General features: G+C 61.7%; 1 protein-coding gene and 1 pseudogene across 1 annotated transcript; both read left to right on the forward strand.

The window, feature by feature from the left end:
* Positions 1–8,920: 8,920 nt before the first annotated feature.
* LOC128915730 (PHD finger protein 7-like) lies at positions 8,921–18,543 on the forward strand (annotated as a pseudogene).
* Positions 18,544–20,878: 2,335 nt separating this feature from the next.
* Positions 20,879–23,675, forward strand: LOC128915731 (PHD finger protein 7-like). The gene is given in 9 exon segments (XM_054216465.1): positions 20,879–20,921; positions 21,197–21,288; positions 21,378–21,479; positions 21,760–21,884; positions 21,973–22,135; positions 22,222–22,328; positions 22,549–22,662; positions 22,815–22,933; positions 23,113–23,675. Coding segments are annotated over 9 exon segments (1,428 nt in total).
* The last annotated feature ends 2,138 nt before the right edge of the window (positions 23,676–25,813 follow it).

The following is a 25,813-nucleotide window of genomic DNA, read 5'->3' on the forward strand; positions in this document are numbered from 1 at the left end:
GTTCCACAGGGGCTGCATCCAGGTAGGAGCCATCCCCTCGCCCCTGGGGCACGGCAGGCGCTCAGCACCACCAGGGCCTTACTTGGGCTCCTTATGTTTCTCCTGCAGGCACAGGCTCTGAACGCTGGAATTTTTTGCTTCCGGTGCCCGCTCTGCAGAGACAGGAGTGCATTTCTCCCGGAAATGCTCATCATGGGGATCCGAATGCCCTTCAGGTTGGTGTCCTTCTGCCTGGCTCATGAGACAGGAGGGTGCAAGCGCTGTGCCGTGCCAGGGCCTGCCCCAGCCAGCAGTCCTGGTCCTCCGCTGTGCCATGAGTCTGGGCTTCAGCTTCAGGCAGGAGTTGGAAAACGGGCAGGGGGGGAAGAGCAGGGACGCCCTGCATCTGCCTCATGTCGGGTAGCGGGGGCTCATCAGTTTTCCTTTCTCCATCAGTCTACCATCATGGGAGGACGGCCAGGCATACGCAGGAGAAAGAGAGAGGCACAGCCGCTGCGATGCCAGTGTTTGCCTTTGTCCAGGAGGCAGGGAGCAGGCAGAGGAAGGGGGGTAAGTTGCCAACGCTGCACCCTGGGGCTCTGCACGGGATCTCAGTCTGGCCGAGGGCTTCAAGCGCAAGGACTGAGAGCAAGAGCTCTGCCAGACAGTCCCGTGCTGTGGTCACTTTGTCCTCACAGCCATGGACGTGTTTTCTTCCCCAGGCCCTGGGAACTGCTCCTGTGCTCCTCCTGCGCTGCCGAGGGCACCCACAGACACTGCTCCTCTTTGAGCAGCAGCACGGCCAGCTGGGAGTGCGACAGCTGTGCTGGCCTGGGCACCGGTAAGAGGCAAAGCACCCGGGTGCCCGGGGGCCAGGCGAGGCCTGGCAGCGGGTGCCCAGGGTGGGCTTGGCAGAGCCTCTCTGCTCCAGGAGGGCTGGGGGCACCGCTCCTGGCCTATCCTGCCCCGGGCCTGGGGGGCCGTGCCCTTGACCTTCCTGCTTCCCCTTACAGCCTCCAGTGCCACCTCGGAGCTCGCCGGCCCCAGCACCCCCGGACAGGCAGCAGCGGGGCCTTCCCGGGGCTCCCCACCACCTGGGACCAGCAGCCCAGGCACCGGTAGTCAGGCGGCAGCAAGGCTGTCCCACAGCTCCCCAGCACTCGAGAGTGGGATCCAGTCTGCATCGGGGTCTTCCCGGGGCTCCCAGGCGCCGGGGACCAGCAGCCCTGGCACTGCCAGCCAGGCGGCATCAAGGCCGGGCCACAGCTCACCAGCTCGTGCGAGCGGCAGCTGCTCCAGCCCACCTGGACCTGACCGCACGCGAACCCGCTCTCGGCTGCAACATCGAGCCCAAATTCCATACAGCCGGCCTAGAAGACGCCATGAGAACAGGCAAATGCCAGCCCCAAGTGCTGGGAGCAGCACCCAAAGCCAGGCGGGGCGGGGGCCGTCCCATGGCTCCCCGGTACCCAACACCAGCAGCCCCAGCACTGCCAGCCAGCTGCCGTCGGGGTCCTCCTGCGGCTCCCCAGCACTCGAGGGCAGCAGTGGCTCCAGCACCCCTGGGCCCACGCGGGTGCGAGCCCTCTCCCGCGCGCAGCGTCGGGCCCCAGATCCCTACAGCCGGCCCAGACGAACACGCCGCACCAGGAGCCCTGCGCCAGCCCCGAGTGCTGAGAGCAGCACCCCCAGCCTGCCGGGGCTGGACCCGTCCCACCGCTCCCCAGCACCCGAGACCAGCAGCCCCAGCACCGCCAGCCAGCTGCCATCGGGCTCCTCCTGCGACTCCCCAGCGCTCGAGAGCGGCAGCCGTTCCAGCAGCCCCGGGCCCGTGCGGATTAGAGGAAGCTCCCGCGTCCAGCGTCGGGCCCAAAATCCCTACAGCCGGCCCAGACGACGACGCGGGACCAGCTGTGCCCCATCCCCGAGTGCTGGCCCTGATGCCCCCCCTCCTGGACAATAAACTTTGTCTTTAATCTCAGCAGTGGGAGACTGGGAGATTCCATGCTCATTTGTCGTCAGAGAGGAAGGAAAGGAGCTCTGTCATTTCGTGATCATAGAATCACAGCACCATAGAATGGTTTGGGTTGGAAGGGACCTTAAAGACCATCTAGTTCCAAGCCCCCCGCCCTGGGCAGGGACACCTCCCACTAGACCAAGTTGCTCAGAGTCCCATCCAGCCCGGCCTTGAACACCTCCAGGGATGGGGCATCCACAACCTCCCTGGGCAACCTGTTCCACCGCCTCACCACCCTCACAGGAGAGGAATTCTTCCTAATATCCAACCTGAATCTACCCTCTTTCAGTTTGAAACCCTTACCCCTCGTCCTGTCATTACACCCCCTGATCCAGAGTCCCTCCCCAGCTTTCCTGTAGGCCCCCTTCAGGTACTGGAAGGCTGCCATAAGGTCTCCACGGAGCCTTCTCTTCTCCAGGCTGAACACCCCCAACTCTCTCAGTCTGTCCTCATAGCAGAGGTGCTCCAGCCCTCTGATCATCTTCGTGGCCCTCCGCTGGGCCCGTTCCAGCAGGTCCGTGTCCTTCTTGTGCTGAGGACTCTAGAGGGGCACGCAGTGCTCCAGGGGGGGTCTCACCAGAGCGGAGTAGAGGGGCTGAATCCCCTCCCTCCACCTGCTGGCCACGCTGCTTTTCATGCAGCCCAGGATGCAGTTGGCTTCTTGGGCTGCAAGCGCGCATTGCCGGCTCATGTTGAGCTTCTCGTCCAACAGCACCCCCAAGTCCTTCTCCTCAGGGCTGCTCTCAAGCCATTCTCCACCCAACCTGGATCTGTGCCTGGGATCGCCGTGACCCAGGTGCAGGACCTTGCACTCGGCCCGGCTGAACTTCATGAGGTTCGCACGGGCCCACCTCTCCAGCCTGGCCGGGTCCCTCTGGATGGCATCCCTTCCCTCCAGCGTGTCGACCGCACCACACAGCTTGGTGTCATCGGCACGCTTGCTGAGGGTGCACTCAATCCCACTGTCCGTGTTGATGACAAAGATGTTAAAGAGCACCCGTCCCAGTACTGACCCGAGGAACACCACTCATCACTGGTCTCCACTTGGACGTTGAGCCATTGAATGTAAACCCTTTAAGCGCGGCCATCTAGCCAGTTCCTTATCCACCAAGTGGTCCATCCATATGACCGCTATACCCAAGACGGCCTCCAACCACCACATCACCCGCAAGTCCGAAACAGTGGTTTGGCAGTGGCTTAAGAGGCAATTTAAACGATGATTAAATGAGGATTTCAGTCCGGCCCTGGGAGCACCCTCACACCTGGCAGGTTCAGTGGTGGGCTCCGCGGCGCTTGGTGAGGAAATGGCCCTGCTGCCGGGGCGCTCACCTGAGCCCGCAGCCTGGGCTGCCTTCCCCTGGGGACTCCTCCTGACCTTGGATCAGAGCTTGTACTGCAGCACCGTTGCCAAAGCCCCCCAGGGACTGAAGAAACAGCTCCTTTGGCTGCCCTCTACGGTAAGTACCGAGCCCAGGTACAGTAAGTTTCTGAGGGTAAATGGCCTCTGCTCTGCACTTCCCTCCGGTTGGGTTTTCTTCTATTGCTCCACGAGACATCCTCGTAGGCCTTCAGGAAGGCGGCGAGCAAGGGAAGGTTTCAGTCTTCCCTGTCCTGCCTGCTCCTTCCTAGACTTTTCTAGAATCTTTCCCTCGCAGAAGGACGGGAAGCTCAGGTGTGTTAGGAGATGGCTGTGGGCACTGGTAGAGGTGAATGGTCAGCAGTCGAGAGGCTTGTGCAAGTCTCTTCCACTGAGAATCCCTGTTGTTTATTTCAGGTAAACCAGAGTTGAAATGGCAAGTCAAGGATTGGGGAAATACACTGCTGAGATAAGAAGGATGAAACCAGTCTTGTTGTGAGAGGGACAAGTTAGAGGACAGAAGATGGAAAAGGAAATAGCCAAAGTATCACGTAGATGAAGAAGAAAGTCTGTATTTTCTCTGGAGTTCTGTTCCTTTTGTTTTCCTCTCTGTGCCTGCCGAAATTCGTCTCAGTCACGTTTTCATTTTGGGTTTGGGATGTTGTTTTTTTCCCTTTCCTCAGAATCCATTTTGCGCTATAGAACTTTGAAAACACCTCTTGGGACCATTGAGTCCAAGCGCCAGCTCAAGCAGGGTCCCCTGGAGCAGGCTGCCCAGTAGGATTTTGCCTGACTCCAAGGCACAGTGGGTGGCAGGTGGCCGAGGGCATCCCTGTCCGTGTTTGGGGCGCACGCAGGACAATGGTGCTGATGTCACAGTGGCCACTGTGACACGCTGGCGCCAAGGCTACAAAAAGGCCGCGGCCGGGCATCAGTCTGACCTGGAGAGGTGAGGAGAGGGCAGGGGAGGGACGGGGCTTGCGCGGGGCTGCCAGGGGAGGAGGGAGCCCCACACCTCGGGGCTCTGGGCCTGTGCTGCAAGCTCACCCACGTCCCGCTTCTCCCGCAGGGTCAGCGGAGGAGCATTTGGAGGAGACAGCCCAGCGCTGCTGGGACAGGGACTCTCCAAACGCTCACCGTCGTCGTGTGCCATGTCAGCCACGGAGGAGATGGCTCCCGACTCGATGGAGCAGGGTGAGAGCAAAGCATCCCTCCCCAAGCCTGGCAGAGGGGCCATCGCGGCGGTCAGCGTGGGGCCAAGAGCAGTGGCGGGGGGGAGGCAGGAGCTCCCCGAGCGCCCCGGGGGAGCGGGGCCCAGGCTGGGCAGTGGGCACCTGCTGGGACACCCCTGCCTGCACTGGCCCGGCTGGGCAGGGACAGACAGGCCCTTGGGGGCAATCCCTCAGGGACGCTTCCCCCGGCCCCGCAGAGGTGCTCATTCCTGGTGCCGTTTGCTCTCTCCCCTCCAGCATGCATGCTGTGTCGCCGGGCAGAGGCTGACCCGGGCATCTGCGGGCGCAAGCTGCAGAAGCATGGGCTCTGCGCCCATGAGTTTTGCCTGGTGAGTTCCCTCGGGGCTCCCTCCAGCTTTCCGACAGGCAGTCCCTGCCCCGCTCTGCTCATCACCTCCTCCTCTTTTCTCCTCTGCAGTTTTTTGCCAACCAGCTTTTTCGGCAATGGGACGAGGACGAGGGATTCAGGGGATTCGTCCCTGAGGATATTCGGCGTGCGATCCGGTGTGCAGAACGCAAGGTGAGGATCTGAGAAGAGCAGGGAGATCGGTGCCAGGAGAGGTTTGGCAGAGCTTAGCCCAGACCCCAGGAAAGAAATCCCCGCCATTCCAAGCACCTCTGGCACAAACGTCTTGCTCCCAGCAGCTCCACAGAGGCTCCAGCACAGGAGCCTCCTCCGCCAGGCGCAGCTGCGGGCTGTCACCCAGCCGCGGCCGCATCCCGCGCTCTGCCCAGAGGTGTGGGGCTGGCTGTGGAGGCCCTGACGTTGCTGCTGACGGGGGCTGCTCTGCTCTTTCCAGTACTGCTTCGTCTGCGGCGAGAGCGGGGCCACCATCACCTGCTCGATGATGGGCTGCAGGCGCAGCTTCCATCTCCCCTGTGCCGGGGAGGGTGGATGCGTCACCCAGTTCCTGTCTCCATACAGGTACCTCCTCTCACCTCCTCCCCACCACCACCGGGAAAGAAGGGCCCAGCACTTCTCACCTCACCCATCCCTCTCCTCTGACCCGCAGGTCCCTCTGCTGGGAGCACCGCCCAGAGCAGGCAGTGGAGGCGGCTCCGGAGGAGAACACCACCTGCCTCATCTGCCTGGAGCCTGTGGGGGACCAAAAGTCCTACGGCACCATGGTGTGCCCCGCCTGCAAACACGCCTGGTTCCACAGGGGCTGCATCCAGGTAGGAGCCATCCCCTCGCCCCTGGGGCACGGCAGGCGCTCAGCACCACCAGGGCCTTACTTGGGCTCCTTATGTTTCTCCTGCAGGCACAGGCTCTGAACGCTGGAATTTTTTGCTTCCGGTGCCCGCTCTGCAGAGACAGGAGTGCATTTCTCCCGGAAATGCTCATCATGGGGATCCGAATGCCCTTCAGGTTGGTGTCCTTCTGCCTGGCTCATGAGACAGGAGGGTGCAAGCGCTGTGCCGTGCCAGGGCCTGCCCCAGCCAGCAGTCCTGGTCCTCCGCTGTGCCATGAGTCTGGGCTACAGCTTCAGGCAGGAGTTGGAAAAAGGGCAGGGGGGGAAGAGCAGGGACGCCCTGCATCTGCCTCATGTCGGGTAGCGGGGGCTCATCAGTTTTCCTTTCTCCATCAGTCTACCATCATGGGAGGACGGCCAGGCATACGCAGGAGAAAGAGAGAGGCACAGCCGCTGCGATGCCAGTGTTTGCCTTTGTCCAGGAGGCAGGGAGCAGGCAGAGGAAGGGGGGTAAGTTGCCAACGCTGCACCCTGGGGCTCTGCACGGGATCTCAGTCTGGCCGAGGGCTTCAAGCGCAAGGACTGAGAGCAAGAGCTCTGCCAGACAGTCCCGTGCTGTGGTCACTTTGTCCTCACAGCCATGGACGTGTTTTCTTCCCCAGGCCCTGGGAACTGCTCCTGTGCTCCTCCTGCGCTGCCGAGGGCACCCACAGACACTGCTCCTCTTTGAGCAGCAGCACGGCCAGCTGGGAGTGCGACAGCTGTGCTGGCCTGGGCACCGGTAAGAGGCAAAGCACCCGGGTGCCCGGGGGCCAGGGGCCAGGCGAGGCCTGGCAGCGGGTGCCCAGGGTGGGCTTGGCAGAGCCTCTCTGCTCCAGGAGGGCTGGGGGCACCGCTCCTGGCCTATCCTGCCCCGGGCCTGGGGGGCCGTGCCCTTGACCTTCCTGCTTCCCCTTACAGCCTCCAGTGCCACCTCGGAGCTCGCCAGCCCCAGCCGGGCAGCAGCGGGGCCTTCCCAGGGCTCCCCAGCACCTGGGAGCAGCAGCCCTGGCACTGCCAGCCAGGCGGCATCAAGGCCGGGCCACAGCTCACCAGCTCGTGCGAGCGGCAGCTGCTCCAGCCCACCTGGACCTGACCGCACGCGAACCCGCTCTCGGCTGCAACATCGAGCCCAAATTCCATACAGCCGGCCTAGAAGACGCCATGAGAACAGGCAAATGCCAGCCCCAAGTGCTGGGAGCAGCACCCAAAGCCAGGCGGGGCGGGGGCCGTCCCATGGCTCCCCGGTACCCAACACCAGCAGCCCCAGCACTGCCAGCCAGCTGCCGTCGGGGTCCTCCTGCGGCTCCCCAGCACTCGAGGGCAGCAGTGGCTCCAGCACCCCTGGGCCCACGCGGGTGCGAGCCCTCTCCCGCGCGCAGCGTCGGGCCCCAGATCCCTACAGCCGGCCCAGACGAACACGCCGCACCAGGAGCCCTGCGCCAGCCCCGAGTGCTGAGAGCAGCACCCCCAGCCTGCCGGGGCTGGACCCGTCCCACCGCTCCCCAGCACCCGAGACCAGCAGCCCCAGCACCGCCAGCCAGCTGCCATCGGGCTCCTCCTGCGACTCCCCAGCGCTCGAGAGCGGCAGCCGTTCCAGCAGCCCCGGGCCCGTGCGGATTAGAGGAAGCTCCCGCGTCCAGCGTCGGGCCCAAAATCCCTACAGCCGGCCCAGACGACGACGCGGGACCAGCTGTGCCCCATCCCCGAGTGCTGGCCCTGATGCCCCCCCTCCTGGACAATAAACTTTGTCTTTAATCTCAGCAGTGGGAGACTGGGAGATTCCATGCTCATTTGTCGTCAGAGAGGAAGGAAAGGAGCTCTGTCATTTCGTGATCATAGAATCACAGCACCATAGAATGGTTTGGGTTGGAAGGGACCTTAAAGACCATCTAGTTCCAAGCCCCCCGCCCTGGGCAGGGACACCTCCCACTAGACCAAGTTGCTCAGAGTCCCATCCAGCCCGGCCTTGAACACCTCCAGGGATGGGGCATCCACAACCTCCCTGGGCAACCTGTTCCACCGCCTCACCACCCTCACAGGAGAGGAATTCTTCCTAATATCCAACCTGAATCTACCCTCTTTCAGTTTGAAACCCTTACCCCTCGTCCTGTCATTACACCCCCTGATCCAGAGTCCCTCCCCAGCTTTCCTGTAGGCCCCCTTCAGGTACTGGAAGGCTGCCATAAGGTCTCCACGGAGCCTTCTCTTCTCCAGGCTGAACACCCCCAACTCTCTCAGTCTGTCCTCATAGCAGAGGTGCTCCAGCCCTCTGATCATCTTCGTGGCCCTCCGCTGGGCCCGTTCCAGCAGGTCCGTGTCCTTCTTGTGCTGAGGACTCTAGAGGGGCACGCAGTGCTCCAGGGGGGATCTCACCAGAGCGGAGTAGAGGGGCTGAATCCCCTCCCTCCACCTGCTGGCCACGCTGCTTTTCATGCAGCCCAGGATGCAGTTGGCTTCTTGGGCTGCAAGCGCGCATTGCCGGCTCATGTTGAGCTTCTCGTCCAACAGCACCCCCAAGTCCTTCTCCTCAGGGCTGCTCTCAAGCCATTCTCCACCCAACCTGGATCTGTGCCTGGGATCGCCGTGACCCAGGTGCAGGACCTTGCACTCGGCCTGGCTGAACTTCATGAGGTTCGCACGGGCCCACCTCTCCAGCCTGGCCGGGTCCCTCTGGATGGCATCCCTTCCCTCCAGCGTGTCGACCGCACCACACAGCTTGGTGTCATCGGCACGCTTGCTGAGGGTGCACTCAATCCCACTGTCCGTGTTGCCGACAAAGATGTTAAAGAGCACCCGTCCCAGTACTGACCCGAGGAACACCACTCATCACCGGTCTCCACTTGGACGTTGAGCCATTGAATGTAAACCCTTTGAGCGCGGCCATCTAGCCAGTTCCTTATCCACCAAGTGGTCCATCCATATGACCGCTATACCCAAGACGGCCTCCAACCACCACATCACCCGCAAGTCCGAAACAGTGGTTTGGCAGTGGCTTAAGAGGCAATTTAAACGATGATTAAATGAGGATTTCAGTCCGGCCCTGGGAGCACCCTCACACCTGGCAGGTTCAGTGGTGGGCTCCGCGGCGCTTGGTGAGGAAATGGCCCTGCTGCCGGGGCGCTCACCTGAGCCCGCAGCCTGGGCTGCCTTCCCCTGGGGACTCCTCCTGACCTTGGATCAGAGCTTGTACTGCAGCACCGTTGCCAAAGCCCCCCAGGGACTGAAGAAACAGCTCCTTTGGCTGCCCTCTACGGTAAGTACCGAGCCCAGGTACAGTAAGTTTCTGAGGGTAAATGGCCTCTGCTCTGCACTTCCCTCCGGTTGGGTTTTCTTCTATTGCTCCACGAGACATCCTCGTAGGCCTTCAGGAAGGCGGCGAGCAAGGGAAGGTTTCAGTCTTCCCTGTCCTGCCTGCTCCTTCCTAGACTTTTCTAGAATCTTTCCCTCGCAGAAGGACGGGAAGCTCAGGTGTGTTAGGAGATGGCTGTGGGCACTGGTAGAGGTGAATGGTCAGCAGTCGAGAGGCTTGTGCAAGTCTCTTCCACTGAGAATCCCTGTTGTTTATTTCAGGTAAACCAGAGTTGAAATGGCAAGTCAAGGATTGGGGAAATACACTGCTGAGATAAGAAGGATGAAACCAGTCTTGTTGTGAGAGGGACAAGTTAGAGGACAGAAGATGGAAAAGGAAATAGCCAAAGTATCACGTAGATGAAGAAGAAAGTCTGTATTTTCTCTGGAGTTCTGTTCCTTTTGTTTTCCTCTCTGTGCCTGCCGAAATTCGTCTCAGTCACGTTTTCATTTTGGGTTTGGGATGTTGTTTTTTTCCCTTTCCTCAGAATCCATTTTGCGCTATAGAACTTTGAAAACACCTCTTGGGACCATTGAGTCCAAGCGCCAGCTCAAGCAGGGTCCCCTGGAGCAGGCTGCCCAGTAGGATTTTGCCTGACTCCAAGGCACAGTGGGTGGCAGGTGGCCGAGGGCATCCCTGTCCGTGTTTGGGGCGCACGCAGGACAATGGTGCTGATGTCACAGTGGCCACTGTGACACGCTGGCGCCAAGGCTACAAAAAGGCCGCGGCCGGGCATCAGTCTGACCTGGAGAGGTGAGGAGAGGGCAGGGGAGGGACGGGGCTTGCGCGGGGCTGCCAGGGGAGGAGGGAGCCCCACACCTCGGGGCTCTGGGCCTGTGCTGCAAGCTCACCCACGTCCCGCTTCTCCCGCAGGGTCAGCGGAGGAGCATTTGGAGGAGACAGCCCAGCGCTGCTGGGACAGGGACTCTCCAAACGCTCACCGTCGTCGTGTGCCATGTCAGCCACGGAGGAGATGGCTCCCGACTCGATGGAGCAGGGTGAGAGCAAAGCATCCCTCCCCAAGCCTGGCAGAGGGGCCATCGCGGCGGTCAGCGTGGGGCCAAGAGCAGTGGCGGGGGGGAGGCAGGAGGTCCCCGAGCGCCCCGGGGGAGCGGGGCCCAGGCTGGGCAGTGGGCACCTGCTGGGACACCCCTGCCTGCACTGGCCCGGCTGGGCAGGGACAGACAGGCCCTTGGGGGCAATCCCTCAGGGACGCTTCCCCCGGCCCCGCAGAGGTGCTCATTCCTGGTGCCGTTTGCTCTCTCCCCTCCAGCATGCATGCTGTGTCGCCGGGCAGAGGCTGACCCGGGCATCTGCGGGCGCAAGCTGCAGAAGCATGGGCTCTGCGCCCATGAGTTTTGCCTGGTGAGTTCCCTCGGGGCTCCCTCCAGCTTTCCGACAGGCAGTCCCTGCCCCGCTCTGCTCATCACCTCCTCCTCTTTTCTCCTCTGCAGTTTTTTGCCAACCAGCTTTTTCGGCAATGGGACGAGGACGAGGGATTCAGGGGATTCGTCCCTGAGGATATTCGGCGTGCGATCCGGTGTGCAGAACGCAAGGTGAGGATCTGAGAAGAGCAGGGAGATCGGTGCCAGGAGAGGTTTGGCAGAGCTTAGCCCAGACCCCAGGAAAGAAATCCCCGCCATTCCAAGCACCTCTGGCACAAACGTCTTGCTCCCAGCAGCTCCACAGAGGCTCCAGCACAGGAGCCTCCTCCGCCAGGCGCAGCTGCGGGCTGTCACCCAGCCGCGGCCGCATCCCGCGCTCTGCCCGGAGGTGTGGGGCTGGCTGTGGAGGCCCTGACGTTGCTGCTGACGGGGGCTGCTCTGCTCTTTCCAGTACTGCTTCGTCTGCGGCGAGAGCGGGGCCACCATCACCTGCTCGATGATGGGCTGCAGGCGCAGCTTCCATCTCCCCTGTGCCGGGGAGGGTGGATGCGTCACCCAGTTCCTGTCTCCATACAGGTACCTCCTCTCACCTCCTCCCCACCACCACCGGGAAAGAAGGGCCCAGCACTTCTCACCTCACCCATCCCTCTCCTCTGACCCGCAGGTCCCTCTGCTGGGAGCACCGCCCAGAGCAGGCAGTGGAGGCGGCTCCGGAGGAGAACACCACCTGCCTCATCTGCCTGGAGCCTGTGGGGGACCAAAAGTCCTACGGCACCATGGTGTGCCCCGCCTGCAAACACGCCTGGTTCCACAGGGGCTGCATCCAGGTAGGAGCCATCCCCTCGCCCCTGGGGCACGGCAGGCGCTCAGCACCACCAGGGCCTTACTTGGGCTCCTTATGTTTCTCCTGCAGGCACAGGCTCTGAACGCTGGAATTTTTTGCTTCCGGTGCCCGCTCTGCAGAGACAGGAGTGCATTTCTCCCGGAAATGCTCATCATGGGGATCCGAATGCCCTTCAGGTTGGTGTCCTTCTGCCTGGCTCATGAGACAGGAGGGTGCAAGCGCTGTGCCGTGCCAGGGCCTGCCCCAGCCAGCAGTCCTGGTCCTCCGCTGTGCCATGAGTCTGGGCTACAGCTTCAGGCAGGAGTTGGAAAAAGGGCAGGGGGGGAAGAGCAGGGACGCCCTGCATCTGCCTCATGTCGGGTAGCGGGGGCTCATCAGTTTTCCTTTCTCCATCAGTCTACCATCATGGGAGGACGGCCAGGCATACGCAGGAGAAAGAGAGAGGCACAGCCGCTGCGATGCCAGTGTTTGCCTTTGTCCAGGAGGCAGGGAGCAGGCAGAGGAAGGGGGGTAAGTTGCCAACGCTGCACCCTGGGGCTCTGCACGGGATCTCAGTCTGGCCGAGGGCTTCAAGCGCAAGGACTGAGAGCAAGAGCTCTGCCAGACAGTCCCGTGCTGTGGTCACTTTGTCCTCACAGCCATGGACCTGTTTTCTTCCCCAGGCCCTGGGAACTGCTCCTGTGCTCCTCCTGCGCTGCCGAGGGCACCCACAGACACTGCTCCTCTTTGAGCAGCAGCACGGCCAGCTGGGAGTGCGACAGCTGTGCTGGCCTGGGCACCGGTAAGAGGCAAAGCACCCGGGTGCCCGGGGGCCAGGGGCCAGGCGAGGCCTGGCAGCGGGTGCCCAGGGTGGGCTTGGCAGAGCCTCTCTGCTCCAGGAGGGCTGGGGGCACCGCTCCTGGCCTATCCTGCCCCGGGCCTGGGGGGCCGTGCCCTTGACCTTCCTGCTTCCCCTTACAGCCTCCAGTGCCACCTCGGAGCTCGCCAGCCCCAGCCGGGCAGCAGCGGGGCCTTCCCAGGGCTCCCCAGCACCTGGGACCAGCAGCCCTGGCACTGCCAGCCAGGCGGCAGCAAGGCTGTCCCACAGCTCCCCAGCACTCGAGAGTGGGATCCAGTCTGCATCGGGGTCTTCCCGGGGCTCCCAGGCGCCGGGGACCAGCAGCCCTGGCACTGCCAGCCAGGCGGCATCAAGGCCGGGCCACAGCTCACCAGCTCGTGCGAGCGGCAGCTGCTCCAGCCCACCTGGACCTGACCGCACGCGAACCCGCTCTCGGCTGCAACATCGAGCCCAAATTCCATACAGCCGGCCTAGAAGACGCCATGAGAACAGGCAAATGCCAGCCCCAAGTGCTGGGAGCAGCACCCAAAGCCAGGCGGGGCGGGGGCCGTCCCATGGCTCCCCGGTACCCAACACCAGCAGCCCCAGCACTGCCAGCCAGCTGCCGTCGGGGTCCTCCTGCGGCTCCCCAGCACTCGAGGGCAGCAGTGGCTCCAGCACCCCTGGGCCCACGCGGGTGCGAGCCCTCTCCCGCGCGCAGCGTCGGGCCCCAGATCCCTACAGCCGGCCCAGACGAACACGCCGCACCAGGAGCCCTGCGCCAGCCCCGAGTGCTGAGAGCAGCACCCCCAGCCTGCCGGGGCTGGACCCGTCCCACCGCTCCCCAGCACCCGAGACCAGCAGCCCCAGCACCGCCAGCCAGCTGCCATCGGGCTCCTCCTGCGACTCCCCAGCGCTCGAGAGCGGCAGCCGTTCCAGCAGCCCCGGGCCCGTGCGGATTAGAGGAAGCTCCCGCGTCCAGCGTCGGGCCCAAAATCCCTACAGCCGGCCCAGACGACGACGCGGGACCAGCTGTGCCCCATCCCCGAGTGCTGGCCCTGATGCCCCCCCTCCTGGACAATAAACTTTGTCTTTAATCTCAGCAGTGGGAGACTGGGAGATTCCATGCTCATTTGTCGTCAGAGAGGAAGGAAAGGAGCTCTGTCATTTCGTGATCATAGAATCACAGCACCATAGAATGGTTTGGGTTGGAAGGGACCTTAAAGACCATCTAGTTCCAAGCCCCCCGCCCTGGGCAGGGACACCTCCCACTAGACCAAGTTGCTCAGAGTCCCATCCAGCCCGGCCTTGAACACCTCCAGGGATGGGGCATCCACAACCTCCCTGGGCAACCTGTTCCACCGCCTCACCACCCTCACAGGAGAGGAATTCTTCCTAATATCCAACCTGAATCTACCCTCTTTCAGTTTGAAACCCTTACCCCTCGTCCTGTCATTACACCCCCTGATCCAGAGTCCCTCCCCAGCTTTCCTGTAGGCCCCCTTCAGGTACTGGAAGGCTGCCATAAGGTCTCCACGGAGCCTTCTCTTCTCCAGGCTGAACACCCCCAACTCTCTCAGTCTGTCCTCATAGCAGAGGTGCTCCAGCCCTCTGATCATCTTCGTGGCCCTCCGCTGGGCCCGTTCCAGCAGGTCCGTGTCCTTCTTGTGCTGAGGACTCTAGAGGGGCACGCAGTGCTCCAGGGGGGATCTCACCAGAGCGGAGTAGAGGGGCTGAATCCCCTCCCTCCACCTGCTGGCCACGCTGCTTTTCATGCAGCCCAGGATGCAGTTGGCTTCTTGGGCTGCAAGCGCGCATTGCCGGCTCATGTTGAGCTTCTCGTCCAACAGCACCCCCAAGTCCTTCTCCTCAGGGCTGCTCTCAAGCCATTCTCCACCCAACCTGGATCTGTGCCTGGGATCGCCGTGACCCAGGTGCAGGACCTTGCACTCGGCCTGGCTGAACTTCATGAGGTTCGCACGGGCCCACCTCTCCAGCCTGGCCGGGTCCCTCTGGATGGCATCCCTTCCCTCCAGCGTGTCGACCGCACCACACAGCTTGGTGTCATCGGCACGCTTGCTGAGGGTGCACTCAATCCCACTGTCCGTGTTGCCGACAAAGATGTTAAAGAGCACCCGTCCCAGTACTGACCCGAGGAACACCACTCATCACCGGTCTCCACTTGGACGTTGAGCCATTGAATGTAAACCCTTTGAGCGCGGCCATCTAGCCAGTTCCTTATCCACCAAGTGGTCCATCCATATGACCGCTATACCCAAGACGGCCTCCAACCACCACATCACCCGCAAGTCCGAAACAGTGGTTTGGCAGTGGCTTAAGAGGCAATTTAAACGATGATTAAATGAGGATTTCAGTCCGGCCCTGGGAGCAGCCTCACACCTGGCAGGTTCAGTGGTGGGCTCCGCGGCGCTTGGTGAGGAAATGGCCCTGCTGCCGGGGCGCTCACCTGAGCCCGCAGCCTGGGCTGCCTTCCCCTGGGGACTCCTCCTGACCTTGGATCAGAGCTTGTACTGCAGCACCGTTGCCAAAGCCCCCCAGGGACTGAAGAAACAGCTCCTTTGGCTGCCCTCTACGGTAAGTACCGAGCCCAGGTACAGTAAGTTTCTGAGGGTAAATGGCCTCTGCTCTGCACTTCCCTCCGGTTGGGTTTTCTTCTATTGCTCCACGAGACATCCTCGTAGGCCTTCAGGAAGGCGGCGAGCAAGGGAAGGTTTCAGTCTTCCCTGTCCTGCCTGCTCCTTCCTAGACTTTTCTAGAATCTTTCCCTCGCAGAAGGACGGGAAGCTCAGGTGTGTTAGGAGATGGCTGTGGGCACTGGTAGAGGTGAATGGTCAGCAGTCGAGAGGCTTGTGCAAGTCTCTTCCACTGAGAATCCCTGTTGTTTATTTCAGGTAAACCAGAGTTGAAATGGCAAGTCAAGGATTGGGGAAATACACTGCTGAGATAAGAAGGATGAAACCAGTCTTGTTGTGAGAGGGACAAGTTAGAGGACAGAAGATGGAAAAGGAAATAGCCAAAGTATCACGTAGATGAAGAAGAAAGTCTGTATTTTCTCTGGAGTTCTGTTCCTTTTGTTTTCCTCTCTGTGCCTGCCGAAATTCGTCTCAGTCACGTTTTCATTTTGGGTTTGGGATGTTGTTTTTTTCCCTTTCCTCAGAATCCATTTTGCGCTATAGAACTTTGAAAACACCTCTTGGGACCATTTAGTCCAAGCGCCAGCTCAAGCAGGGTCCCCTGGAGCAGGCTGCCCAGTAGGATTTTGCCTGACTCCAAGGCACAGTGGGTGGCAGGTGGCCGAGGGCATCCCTGTCCGTGTTTGGGGTGCACGCAGGACAATGGTGCTGATGTCACAGTGGCCACTGTGACACGCTGGCGCCAAGGCTACAAAAAGGCCGCGGCCGGGCATCAGTCTGACCTGGAGAGGTGAGGAGAGGGCAGGGGAGGGACGGGGCTTGCGCGGGGCTGCCAGGGGAGGAGGGAGCCCCACACCTCGGGGCTCTGGGCCTGTGCTGCAAGCTCACCCACGTCCCGCTTCTCCCGCAGGGTCAGCGGAGGAGCATTTGGAGGAGACAGCCCAGCGCTGCTGGGACAGGGACTCTCCAAACGCTCACCGTCGTCGTGTGCCATGTCAGCCACGGAGGAGATGGCTCCCGACTCGATGGAGCAGGGTGAGAGCAAAGCATCCCTCCCCAAGCCTGGCAGAGGGGCCATCGCGGCGGTCAGCGTGGGGCCAAGAGCAGTGGCGGGGGGGAGGCAGGAGGTCCCCGAGCGCCCCGGGGGAGCGGGGCCCAGGCTGGGCAGTGGGCACCTGCTGGGACACCCCTGCCTGCACTGGCCCGGCTGGGCAGGGACAGACAGGCCCTTGGGGGCAATCCCTCAGGGACGCTTCCCCCGGCCCCGCAGAGGTGCTCATTCCTGGTGCCGTTTGCTCTCTCCCCTCCAGCATGCATGCTGTGTCGCCGGGCAGAGGCTGACCCGGGCATCTGCGGGCGCAAGCTGCAGAAGCATGGGCTCTGCGCCCATGAGTTTTGCCTGGTGAGTTCCCTCGGGGCTCCCTCCAGCTTTCCGACAGGCAGTCCCTGCCCCGCTCTGCTCATCACCTCCTCCTGTTTTATTCTCTTCAGTTTTTTGCCAATGGGCTTCTTCAGCCAGGGCGTAGGGATGGGGTTTGCCCTCAGGATGTAAGACGCACGATCAAGCGGGCAGAAGAGAAGGTGAGGATCTGACAAGAGTAGGGAGATCTGTGCCAGGAGAGGTTTGCCAGAGCTCTAGCCTGGAACGCGGAAATGAAATCCCCGCCATTCCAAGCACCTCTGGCACAAACGTCTTGCTCCCAGCAGCTCCACAGAGGCTCCAGCACAGGAGCCTCCTCCGCCAGGCGCAGCTGCGGGCTGTCACCCAGCCGCGGCCGCATCCCGCGCTCTGCCCGGAGGTGTGGGGCTGGCTGTGGAGGCCCTGACGTTGCTGCTGACGGGGGCTGCTCTGCTCTTTCCAGTACTGCTTCGTCTGCGGCGAGAGCGGGGCCACCATCACCTGCCGGGAGACGGGCTGCGAGCGCAGCTTCCATCTCCCCTGTGCCGTGGAGGGTGGATGCGTCACCCAGTACTTTGAGCTCTACAGGTAAGACCAGCCGGCCCTCGCGAAGGAGCCTCTTTGCCCTCAGTCCCCTTCCTGCCCGCATCAGCAAAACCAGAAAGGAACCCCCAGTGAGAGTTCTACACGGGCGGTCACAGGCAGAGCCAGAGCAGGGCAATTGCTGGGGCTCCTTCACACCGCCTCTAGCCTCATCGCCACCACCAGAAGAAGGACCCAGCACTTCTCACCTCACCCATCCCTTTCCTCTGCTCCCCAGGTCCCTCTGCTGGGAGCACCGCCCAGAGCAGGCAGTGGAGGCGGCTCCGGAGGAGAACACCACCTGCCTCATCTGCCTGGAGCCTGTGGGGGACCAAAAGTCCTACGGCACCATGGTGTGCCCCGCCTGCAAACACGCCTGGTTCCACAGGGGCTGCATCCAGGCTCATGCCATCCACGTTGGATACTTCAGCTTCTGCTGCCCACTTTGTCGCAATGAACATCGATTTATGATGGAAATGCTCAACATGGGCATCCGAATCCCCAAGAGGTTGGTGTCCTGCCTGGCTCTCGGGACAGGAGGGTGCAAGCGCTGTGCCGTGCCAGGGCCTGCCCCAGCCAGCAGTCCTGGTCCTCTGCTGTCCTGGCAGTCTGGGCTACAGCTTCAGGCAGAAGTTGGAAAAAAGGCAGGGGGGGAAGAGCAGGGACGCCCTGCATCTGCCTTATGCCAGGGTAGCAGGGGCTCATCAATTATCCTTTCTTCATTAGTTCACCATCATGGGAGGACAGCAGGGCAGATGCAGCAGTAAATGAGAGGCACAGCCGCTGCGATGCCAGTGTTTGCCTTTGTCCAGGAGGCAGGGAGCAGGCAGAGGAAGGGGGGTAAGTTGCCAACGCTGCACCCTGGGGCTCTGCACGGGATCTCAGTCTGGCCGAGGGCTTCAAGCGCAAGGACTGAGAGCAAGAGCTCTGCCAGACAGTCCCGTGCTGTGGTCACTTTGTCCTCACAGCCATGGACCTGTTTTCTTCCCCAGGCCCTGGGAACTGCTCCTGTGCTCCTCCTGCGCTGCCGAGGGCACCCACAGACACTGCTCCTCTTTGAGCAGCAGCACGGCCAGCTGGGAGTGCGACAGCTGTGCTGGCCTGGGCACCGGTAAGAGGCAAAGCACCCGGGTGCCCGGGGGCCAGGGGCCAGGCGAGGCCTGGCAGCGGGTGCCCAGGGTGGGCTTGGCAGAGCCTCTCTGCTCCAGGAGGGCTGGGGGCACCGCTCCTGGCCTATCCTGCCCCGGGCCTGGGGGGCCGTGCCCTTGACCTTCCTGCTTCCCCTTACAGCCTCCAGTGCCACCTCGGAGCTCGCCGGCCCCAGGACCCCCGGACAGGCAGCAGCGGGGCCTTCCCGGGGCTCCCCAGCACCTGGGAGCAGCAGCCCTGGCACTGCCAGCCAGGTGGCAGCAAGGCTGTCCCACAGCTCCCCAGCACTCGAGAGTGGGATCCAGTCTGCATCGGGGTCTTCCCAGGGCTCCCCAGCACCTGGGAGCAGCAGCCCCAGCACCACCAGCCAGCTGCCAGTGGGGTTATCCTGTGACTCCCCAGCGCCTGAGGGCAGCAGCGGCTCCAGCACCCCTGGGCCCATGAGGGTGCGAGATCTCTCCCGCATGCAACGTTGGGCCCAAAATCTCTACAGCCGGCCCCGAAAACGACGTGCCAGGAGCCGCGTGCCTGCAACAAGTGCTGAGAGCAGCACCCCCAACCAGGCAGGGCTGGCGCCATCCCTGCGCTCCCTGGTACCCAGCACCAATAGCCCCAGCACCACCAGCCAGCTGCCATTGGGTTCATCCTGCAGCTCCCCAGTGCTTGAGGGCAGCAGTGGCTCCAGCACCCCTGGGCCCGCGCAGTTGCAAGATCTCTCCCGCGCGCAGCGTCTGGCCCAGAATCCCTATGGGCGACCCAGAAGACGACGTGTGAGCAGCCACACAGCTACAACAAGTGCTGAGAGCAGCACCCCCAGCCAGGCGGAGCTGGGGCCGTCCCTCCGCTCCCTGGTACCCAACACCAACAGCCCCAGCACCGCCAGCCAGCTGCCATCGGGGTCTTCCTGCAGCTCCCCAGCGCTCAACAGCGGCAGCCGTTCCAGCATCCCCAGGCCCGTGCGGATGAGGGAAAGGTCTCGCGTACAGCGCCGGGCCCAAATTCCCTACAGCCGACCCGGACAACGACGCAGGACCAGCCGTGCTGTGTCCCCGAGTGCTGGCCCTGATCCGCCTCCTTCAGCACAATAAAGTTGGCCGTTAACCTCAGCACGGGGTGATTCCACACTCATTTCTCGGCTTCCTCCTCCTCCTCCTCCTCTCCCTTTCTGGAGGGGCAGCGTTAGGGGCTGGGCCCAGAGGGTTGTCCTCTCCCCGGGGCTCGGCAGCACCTTCCCCAGACCACCTCCCTCCTGGCGGGCTGGCCTCGGCCGGCTGCCCAGCACCATGGCTGGGCGCTTGGGGCCTCGCTGGCCCCACAGCCTGCTCAGTTTCCCCAGGGGAAGCTCACACCCACCGGGACCGGTGGTCTCTGCCCCTGCCCCTTGGAGGGCAGCCTGGCCCGGCACAGTGCAGTGGGTGCTGCCGTCCATCTCCCGGCAATATGGGCTGCGCCCGCCCACCCGGCATGGCCCTCGCAGCTCGCTTCCCAGCGCCACGCACCCCGGCCCCTGCGATTTTTGACAAGCTTCAACCGTTTTGTTCTGAACATGGCTATAACCTGGCGCGTCAGCCAGCGGGTCGCACAGAAGGGCATGCAGAAAGGGTGCTTCAAGTGTTTTGTTCTGGACAAGGCTCTAACAAATTCTCATCCACACTGCCTAGGTTTGATAGACTTGGGGTAAAGTGGCAAAGTTACTTTTCTTTAAATCTAAGTTCAGTGGCACGTCTTTATTTGTGACATGAAGATTTCTGTAGATGGTGTTTGTACAGTAGCCAAAGGTCATACCCTGCTGCCCAGTTCGGGGTCCTGTTCACAGAATGACAGGAGGGTATGGGTTGGAAGAGACCTCTGGAGATCATCTAATCCAGCCCCCCTGCCAAAGCAGCTTCACCCAGAGCAGGGTGCCCAGGAACGCTTCCAGGCGGGTTTGGAATATCTCCAGAGAAGGAGACTCCACCACCTCTCTGCGCAGCCTGTGCCAGTGCCCTGGCACTCTCAAAGTAAAGAAGTTTTTTCTCATGTGGAGGTGGAATTTCCCGTGCTCCAGTTTGTGCCCGTTGCCCCTTGTCCTGTCGCTGGGCAACACTGAAAAGAGTCTGGCCCATTCCTCTGGACACCCGCCCTTTAGATACTGATAAGCATTGATGAGATCCCCCCTCAGTCTTCTCCAGGCTAAACAGACTCAGATGTCTCTCAGCCTTTCCTCATCAGGGAGGTGCTCCAGTCCCCTAATCATCTTCGTAGCCCTCCACTGGTCTCTCTCCTGTAGTTCCTTGTCTTTCTTGAACCGGGGAGCCCAGCACTGGACACACACTCCAGATGTGGCCTCACCAGGGCAGAGCAGAGGGGGAGGATGACCTCCCTCCACCTCCTGGCCACGCTCTTTTTAGTGCACCCCAGGATGCCCTTGCCCTTCTTGGCCACAAGGGCACAGTGCTGGCTCATGGTCAACTCGTTTTCCACCAGGACTCCCAGGTCTCTCTCTGCAGAGCTGCTCTCCAGCAGGTCAAGTCCTAACCTGGACCGGTGCATGAGGTTATTCCTCCCCAGGTGCAGGACCCTACATTTGCCCTTGTTGAACTTCACTAGCTTCTTCTCCGCCCAATTCTCTAGCCTGTCCAGGTCTCGATGAATGGCAGCACGGCCTTCCGGTGTGTTGGACACCCCACTCAGATTTGTGTCATACAACACAAAACTGCTCCCCAACATTATTGCTGCTGTACCAACTGAAGGCTTCCTTCTTGCAGCGTATGCCAAGAAATCCTTTTAAATGGAGATTGCAAACACGCGGTAAGGAATTTACTCCACGGAGTTCAGGACAGTGAGAGCAGTGCCCCTTCCTGAGGACTTGAGTCCTCAGCCCACCGTCGTCATGTGCCATGTCAGCCACGGAGGAGATGGCTCCCGACTCGATGGAGCAGGGTGAGAGCAAAGCATCCCTCCCCAAGCCTGGCAGAGGGGCCATCGCGGCGGTCAGCGTGGGGCCAAGAGCGGTGGTGGGGGGGAGGCAGGAGGTCCCCGAGCGCCCCGGGGGAGCGGGGCCCAGGCTGGGCAGTGGGCACCTGCTGGGACACCCCTGCCTGCACTGGCCCGGCTGGGCAGGGACAGACAGGCCCCTGGGGGCAATCCCTCAGGGACGCTTCCCCCGGCCCCGCAGAGGTGCTCATTCCTGGTGCTGTTTGCTCTCTCCCCTCCAGCATGCATGCTGTGTCGCCGGGCAGAGGCTGACCCGGGCATCTGCGGGCGCAAGCTGCAGAAGCATGGGCTCTGCGCCCATGAGTTTTGCCTGGTGAGTTCCCTCGGGGCTCCCTCCAGCTTTCCGACAGGCAGTCCCTGCCCCGCTCTGCTCATCACCTCCTCCTCTTTTCTCCTCTGCAGTTTTTTGCCAACCAGCTTTTTCGGCAATGGGACGAGGACGAGGGATTCAGGGGATTCGTCCCTGAGGATATTCGGCGTGCGATCCAGTGTGCAGAACGCAAGGTGAGGATCTGAGAAGAGCAGGGAGATCGGTGCCAGGAGAGGTTTGGCAGAGCTTAGCCCAGACCCCAGGAAAGAAATCCCCGCCATTCCAAGCACCTCTGGCACAAACGTCTTGCTCCCAGCAGCTCCACAGAGGCTCCAGCACAGGAGCCTCCTCCGCCAGGCGCAGCTGCGGGCTGTGACCCAGCCGCGGCCGCATCCCGCGCTCTGCCCGGAGGTGTGGGGCTGGCTGTGGAGGCCCTGACGTTGCTGCTGACGGGGGCTGCTCTGCTCTTTCCAGTACTGCTTCGTCTGCGGCGAGAGCGGGGCCACCATCACCTGCTCGATGATGGGCTGCAGGCGCAGTTTCCATCTCCCCTGTGCCGGGGAGGGTGGATGCGTCACCCAGTTCCTGTCTCCATACAGGTACCTCCTCTCACCTCCTCCCCACCACCACCGGGAAAGAAGGGCCCAGCACTTCTCACCTCACCCATCCCTCTCCTCTGACCCGCAGGTCCCTCTGCTGGGAGCACCGCCCAGAGCAGGCAGTGGAGGCGGCTCCGGAGGAGAACACCACCTGCCTCATCTGCCTGGAGCCTGTGGGGGACCAAAAGTCCTACGGCACCATGGTGTGCCCCGCCTGCAAACACGCCTGGTTCCACAGGGGCTGCATCCAGGTAGGAGCCATCCCCTCGCCCCTGGGGCACGGCAGGCGCTCAGCACCACCAGGGCCTTACTTGGGCTCCTTATGTTTCTCCTGCAGGCACAGGCTCTGAACGCTGGAATTTTTTGCTTCCGGTGCCCGCTCTGCAGAGACAGGAGTGCATTTCTCCCGGAAATGCTCATCATGGGGATCCGAATGCCCTTCAGGTTGGTGTCCTTCTGCCTGGCTCATGAGACAGGAGGGTGCAAGCGCTGTGCCGTGCCAGGGCCTGCCCCAGCCAGCAGTCCTGGTCCTCCGCTGTGCCATGAGTCTGGGCTACAGCTTCAGGCAGGAGTTGGAAAAAGGGCAGGGGGGGAAGAGCAGGGACGCCCTGCATCTGCCTCATGTCGGGTAGCGGGGGCTCATCAGTTTTCCTTTCTCCATCAGTCTACCATCATGGGAGGACGGCCAGGCATACGCAGGAGAAAGAGAGAGGCACAGCCGCTGCGATGCCAGTGTTTGCCTTTGTCCAGGAGGCAGGGAGCAGGCAGAGGAAGGGGGGTAAGTTGCCAATGCTGCACCCTGGGGCTCTGCACGGGATCTCAGTCTGGCCGAGGGCTTCAAGCGCAAGGACTGAGAGCAAGAGCTCTGCCAGACAGTCCCGTGCTGTGGTCACTTTGTCCTCACAGCCATGGACCTGTTTTCTTCCCCAGGCCCTGGGAACTGCTCCTGTGCTCCTCCTGCGCTGCCGAGGGCACCCACAGACACTGCTCCTCTTTGAGCAGCAGCACGGCCAGCTGGGAGTGCGACAGCTGTGCTGGCCTGGGCACCGGTAAGAGGCAAAGCACCCGGGTGCCCGGGGGCCAGGGGCCAGGCGAGGCCTGGCAGCGGGTGCCCAGGGTGGGCTTGGCAGAGCCTCTCTGCTCCAGGAGGGCTGGGGGCACCGCTCCTGGCCTATCCTGCCCCGGGCCTGGGGGGCCGTGCCCTTGACCTTCCTGCTTCCCCTTACAGCCTCCAGTGCCACCTCGGAGCTCGCCAGCCCCAGCCGGGCAGCAGCGGGGCCTTCCCAGGGCTCCCCAGCACCTGGGAGCAGCAGCCCTGGCACTGCCAGCCAGCTGCCAGTGGGGTTATCCTGTGACTCCCCAGCGCCTGAGGGCAGCAGCGGCTCCAGCACCCCTGGGCCCATGAGGGTGCGAGATCTCTCCCGCATGCAACGTCAGGCCCAAAATCCCTATAGCCGGCCCAGAAGATGACGTGCCAGGAGCCGCGTGCCTGCAACAAGTGCTGAGAGCAGCACCCCCAGCCAGGCGGAGCTGGGGCCGTCCCTCCGCCCCCTCGTACCCAACACCAACAGCCCCAGCACCACCAGCCAGCTGCCATTGGGTTCATCCTGCAGCTCCACAGTTCCCGACAGCGGCAGCCGCTCCAGCATCCCCGGGCCCGTGTGGATTAGGGAGTGGTCCCGTGTGCAGCGTTGGGCCCAAAATCCCTATGGGCGACCCGGACAACGACAGGGGACCAGCGCTTCCCTGTCCCCGAGTGCTACCCCTCATCCTGCTCCACTGGCACAATAAAGTTGGCCGTTAACCTCAGCACGGGGTGATTCCACACTCATTTCTCGGCTTCCTCCTCCTCCTCCTCCTCTCCCTTTCTGGAGGGGCAGCGTTAGGGGCTGGGCCCAGAGGGTTGTCCTCTCCCCGGGGCTCGGCAGCACCTTCCCCAGACCACCTCCCTCCTGGCGGGCTGGCCTCGGCCGGCTGCCGAGGACCATGGCCGGGTGCTTGGGGCCTCACTGGCCCTGCAGCCTGCTGTTCTGAGACAGCCTCAAGGACGTTTGCTAATAGCTGAGAAGCTCTGAGAAGTCCGGAGCTTCTTTTGGATGACAAGAGCCTTTCACAGGGCTCAGACAGGTGGCTTCACAGGACCCTGGCCTTTCGTCTCTGGAGTCAGAGCAGAGATAGCTCTCACTGGACATCTCTCGGGGCTGGGGCTGGCAGTAGGATCTGGCCACAGGACCACTGCGCTGGGCCGTTGGGGGCACAATGCTCTTTGCCCCGAAGCTTGTCCTTGGGGGGCCCTGCCTGGGAGCCCCAGGACCCTGCGCAGCCACCCAAGCCCCAGCAAGACATTTCTGGAGACTACGCACAGCTTTATTCCTCTCTAACTTGCCACGTCTCTTACAGCAGACTCACAGAAATGCAAAGGTATCAACCTGGGAAACAATAACTTCTCAGTCTCGCTCTCCTCTCCGATTGTATGGGGCAAATCACAACACCACACAACTCAGGCACTCTTTCCATCTTAGCACCAGACACTGGCACACAGTCATACGTGCTGCAGGCTCACTGGCTAATTCACTTCTGGAAAGCAACTGAATTTCTCCGCTTCTGCCCCTGCCTACTTGTCTCTGCAAATATCACAACAATCTACGTGATACAGTTCTTGAGCTCATAGACAACTTCAGGGCGAGTATGGAAAATAATCCACATTTCACACATGCACATGGTTATAGCATTGCTAGAGCTCAAGAAACAGCCTTTTGCAGAAAACCCCTTGAGAAAGCTATTGAACTTGGGAGATCTTCCAGTCGCGAGTTTGGACCTCCCAACTCTTTGGCATGCAAGGCACCTCATGAAGCCTGGAACTAGACAGAGAGAGCAATCACACAGCCTGAGCCAGCTTCTGTGCCCTGGCTCTTCAATTGGATCCAAACAGCCTGAAGAACTTACCTGAAATAAACAACAAGGGATTCTCAGTGGAAGAGACTTGCACAAGCCTCTCGACTGCTGACCATTCACCTCTACCAGTGCCCACAGCCATCTCCTAACACACCTGAGCTTCCCGTCCTTCTGCGAGGGAAAGATTCTAGAAAAGTCTAGGAAGGAGCAGGCAGGACAGGGAAGACTGAAACCTTCCCTTGCTCGCCGCCTTCCTGAAGGCCTACGAGGATGTCTCGTGGAGCAATAGAAGAAAACCCAACCGGAGGGAAGTGCAGAGCAGAGGCCATTTACCCTCAGAAACTTACTGTACCTGGGCTCGGTACTTACCGTAGAGGGCAGCCAAAGGAGCTGTTTCTTCAGTCCCTGGGGGGCTTTGGCAACGGTGCTGCAGTACAAGCTCTGATCCAAGGTCAGGAGGAGTCCCCAGGGGAAGGCAGCCCAGGCTGCGGGCTCAGGTGAGCGCCCCGGCAGCAGGGCCATTTCCTCACCAAGCGCCGCGGAGCCCACCACTGAACCTGCCAGGTGTGAGGGTGCTCCCAGGGCCGGACTGAAATCCTCATTTAATCATCGTTTAAATTGCCTCTTAAGCCACTGCCAAACCACTGTTTCGGACTTGCGGGTGATGTGGTGGTTGGAGGCCGCCTTGGGTATAGTGATCATGAAATGATAGAGATCCTTTCCTTCCTCATTGCCTCTCTGTTGGCAGCAAAGCCCGTCGGGCCTCCCAGGTTCCCCTGCCTTCCTCAGAGAGGACATCTGCTTCCTACTTTAAGGAATCAACTTCTGTGTGGCCTCAAGGCCTCTCGGGAAGGCACCTAACGCACACACCGTAAGACTACCCATAGTTTGCCTGAAGAGCAGAGGATTGTTCATGTCCGGACAGCCACCCCATGGGATTTCCTTTGTGCTTTGCTCACCATTATTCTTTGATTCTGCCTTCTAGCTCTTCACCAGTTTCCACAGAGCTCTTCAGCAGCCACTCTGCAACCAGC

Source organism: Rissa tridactyla, chromosome 10, assembly GCF_028500815.1.
Source record: "Rissa tridactyla isolate bRisTri1 chromosome 10, bRisTri1.patW.cur.20221130, whole genome shotgun sequence".
Taxonomy (NCBI): Eukaryota; Metazoa; Chordata; class Aves; order Charadriiformes; family Laridae; genus Rissa; species Rissa tridactyla.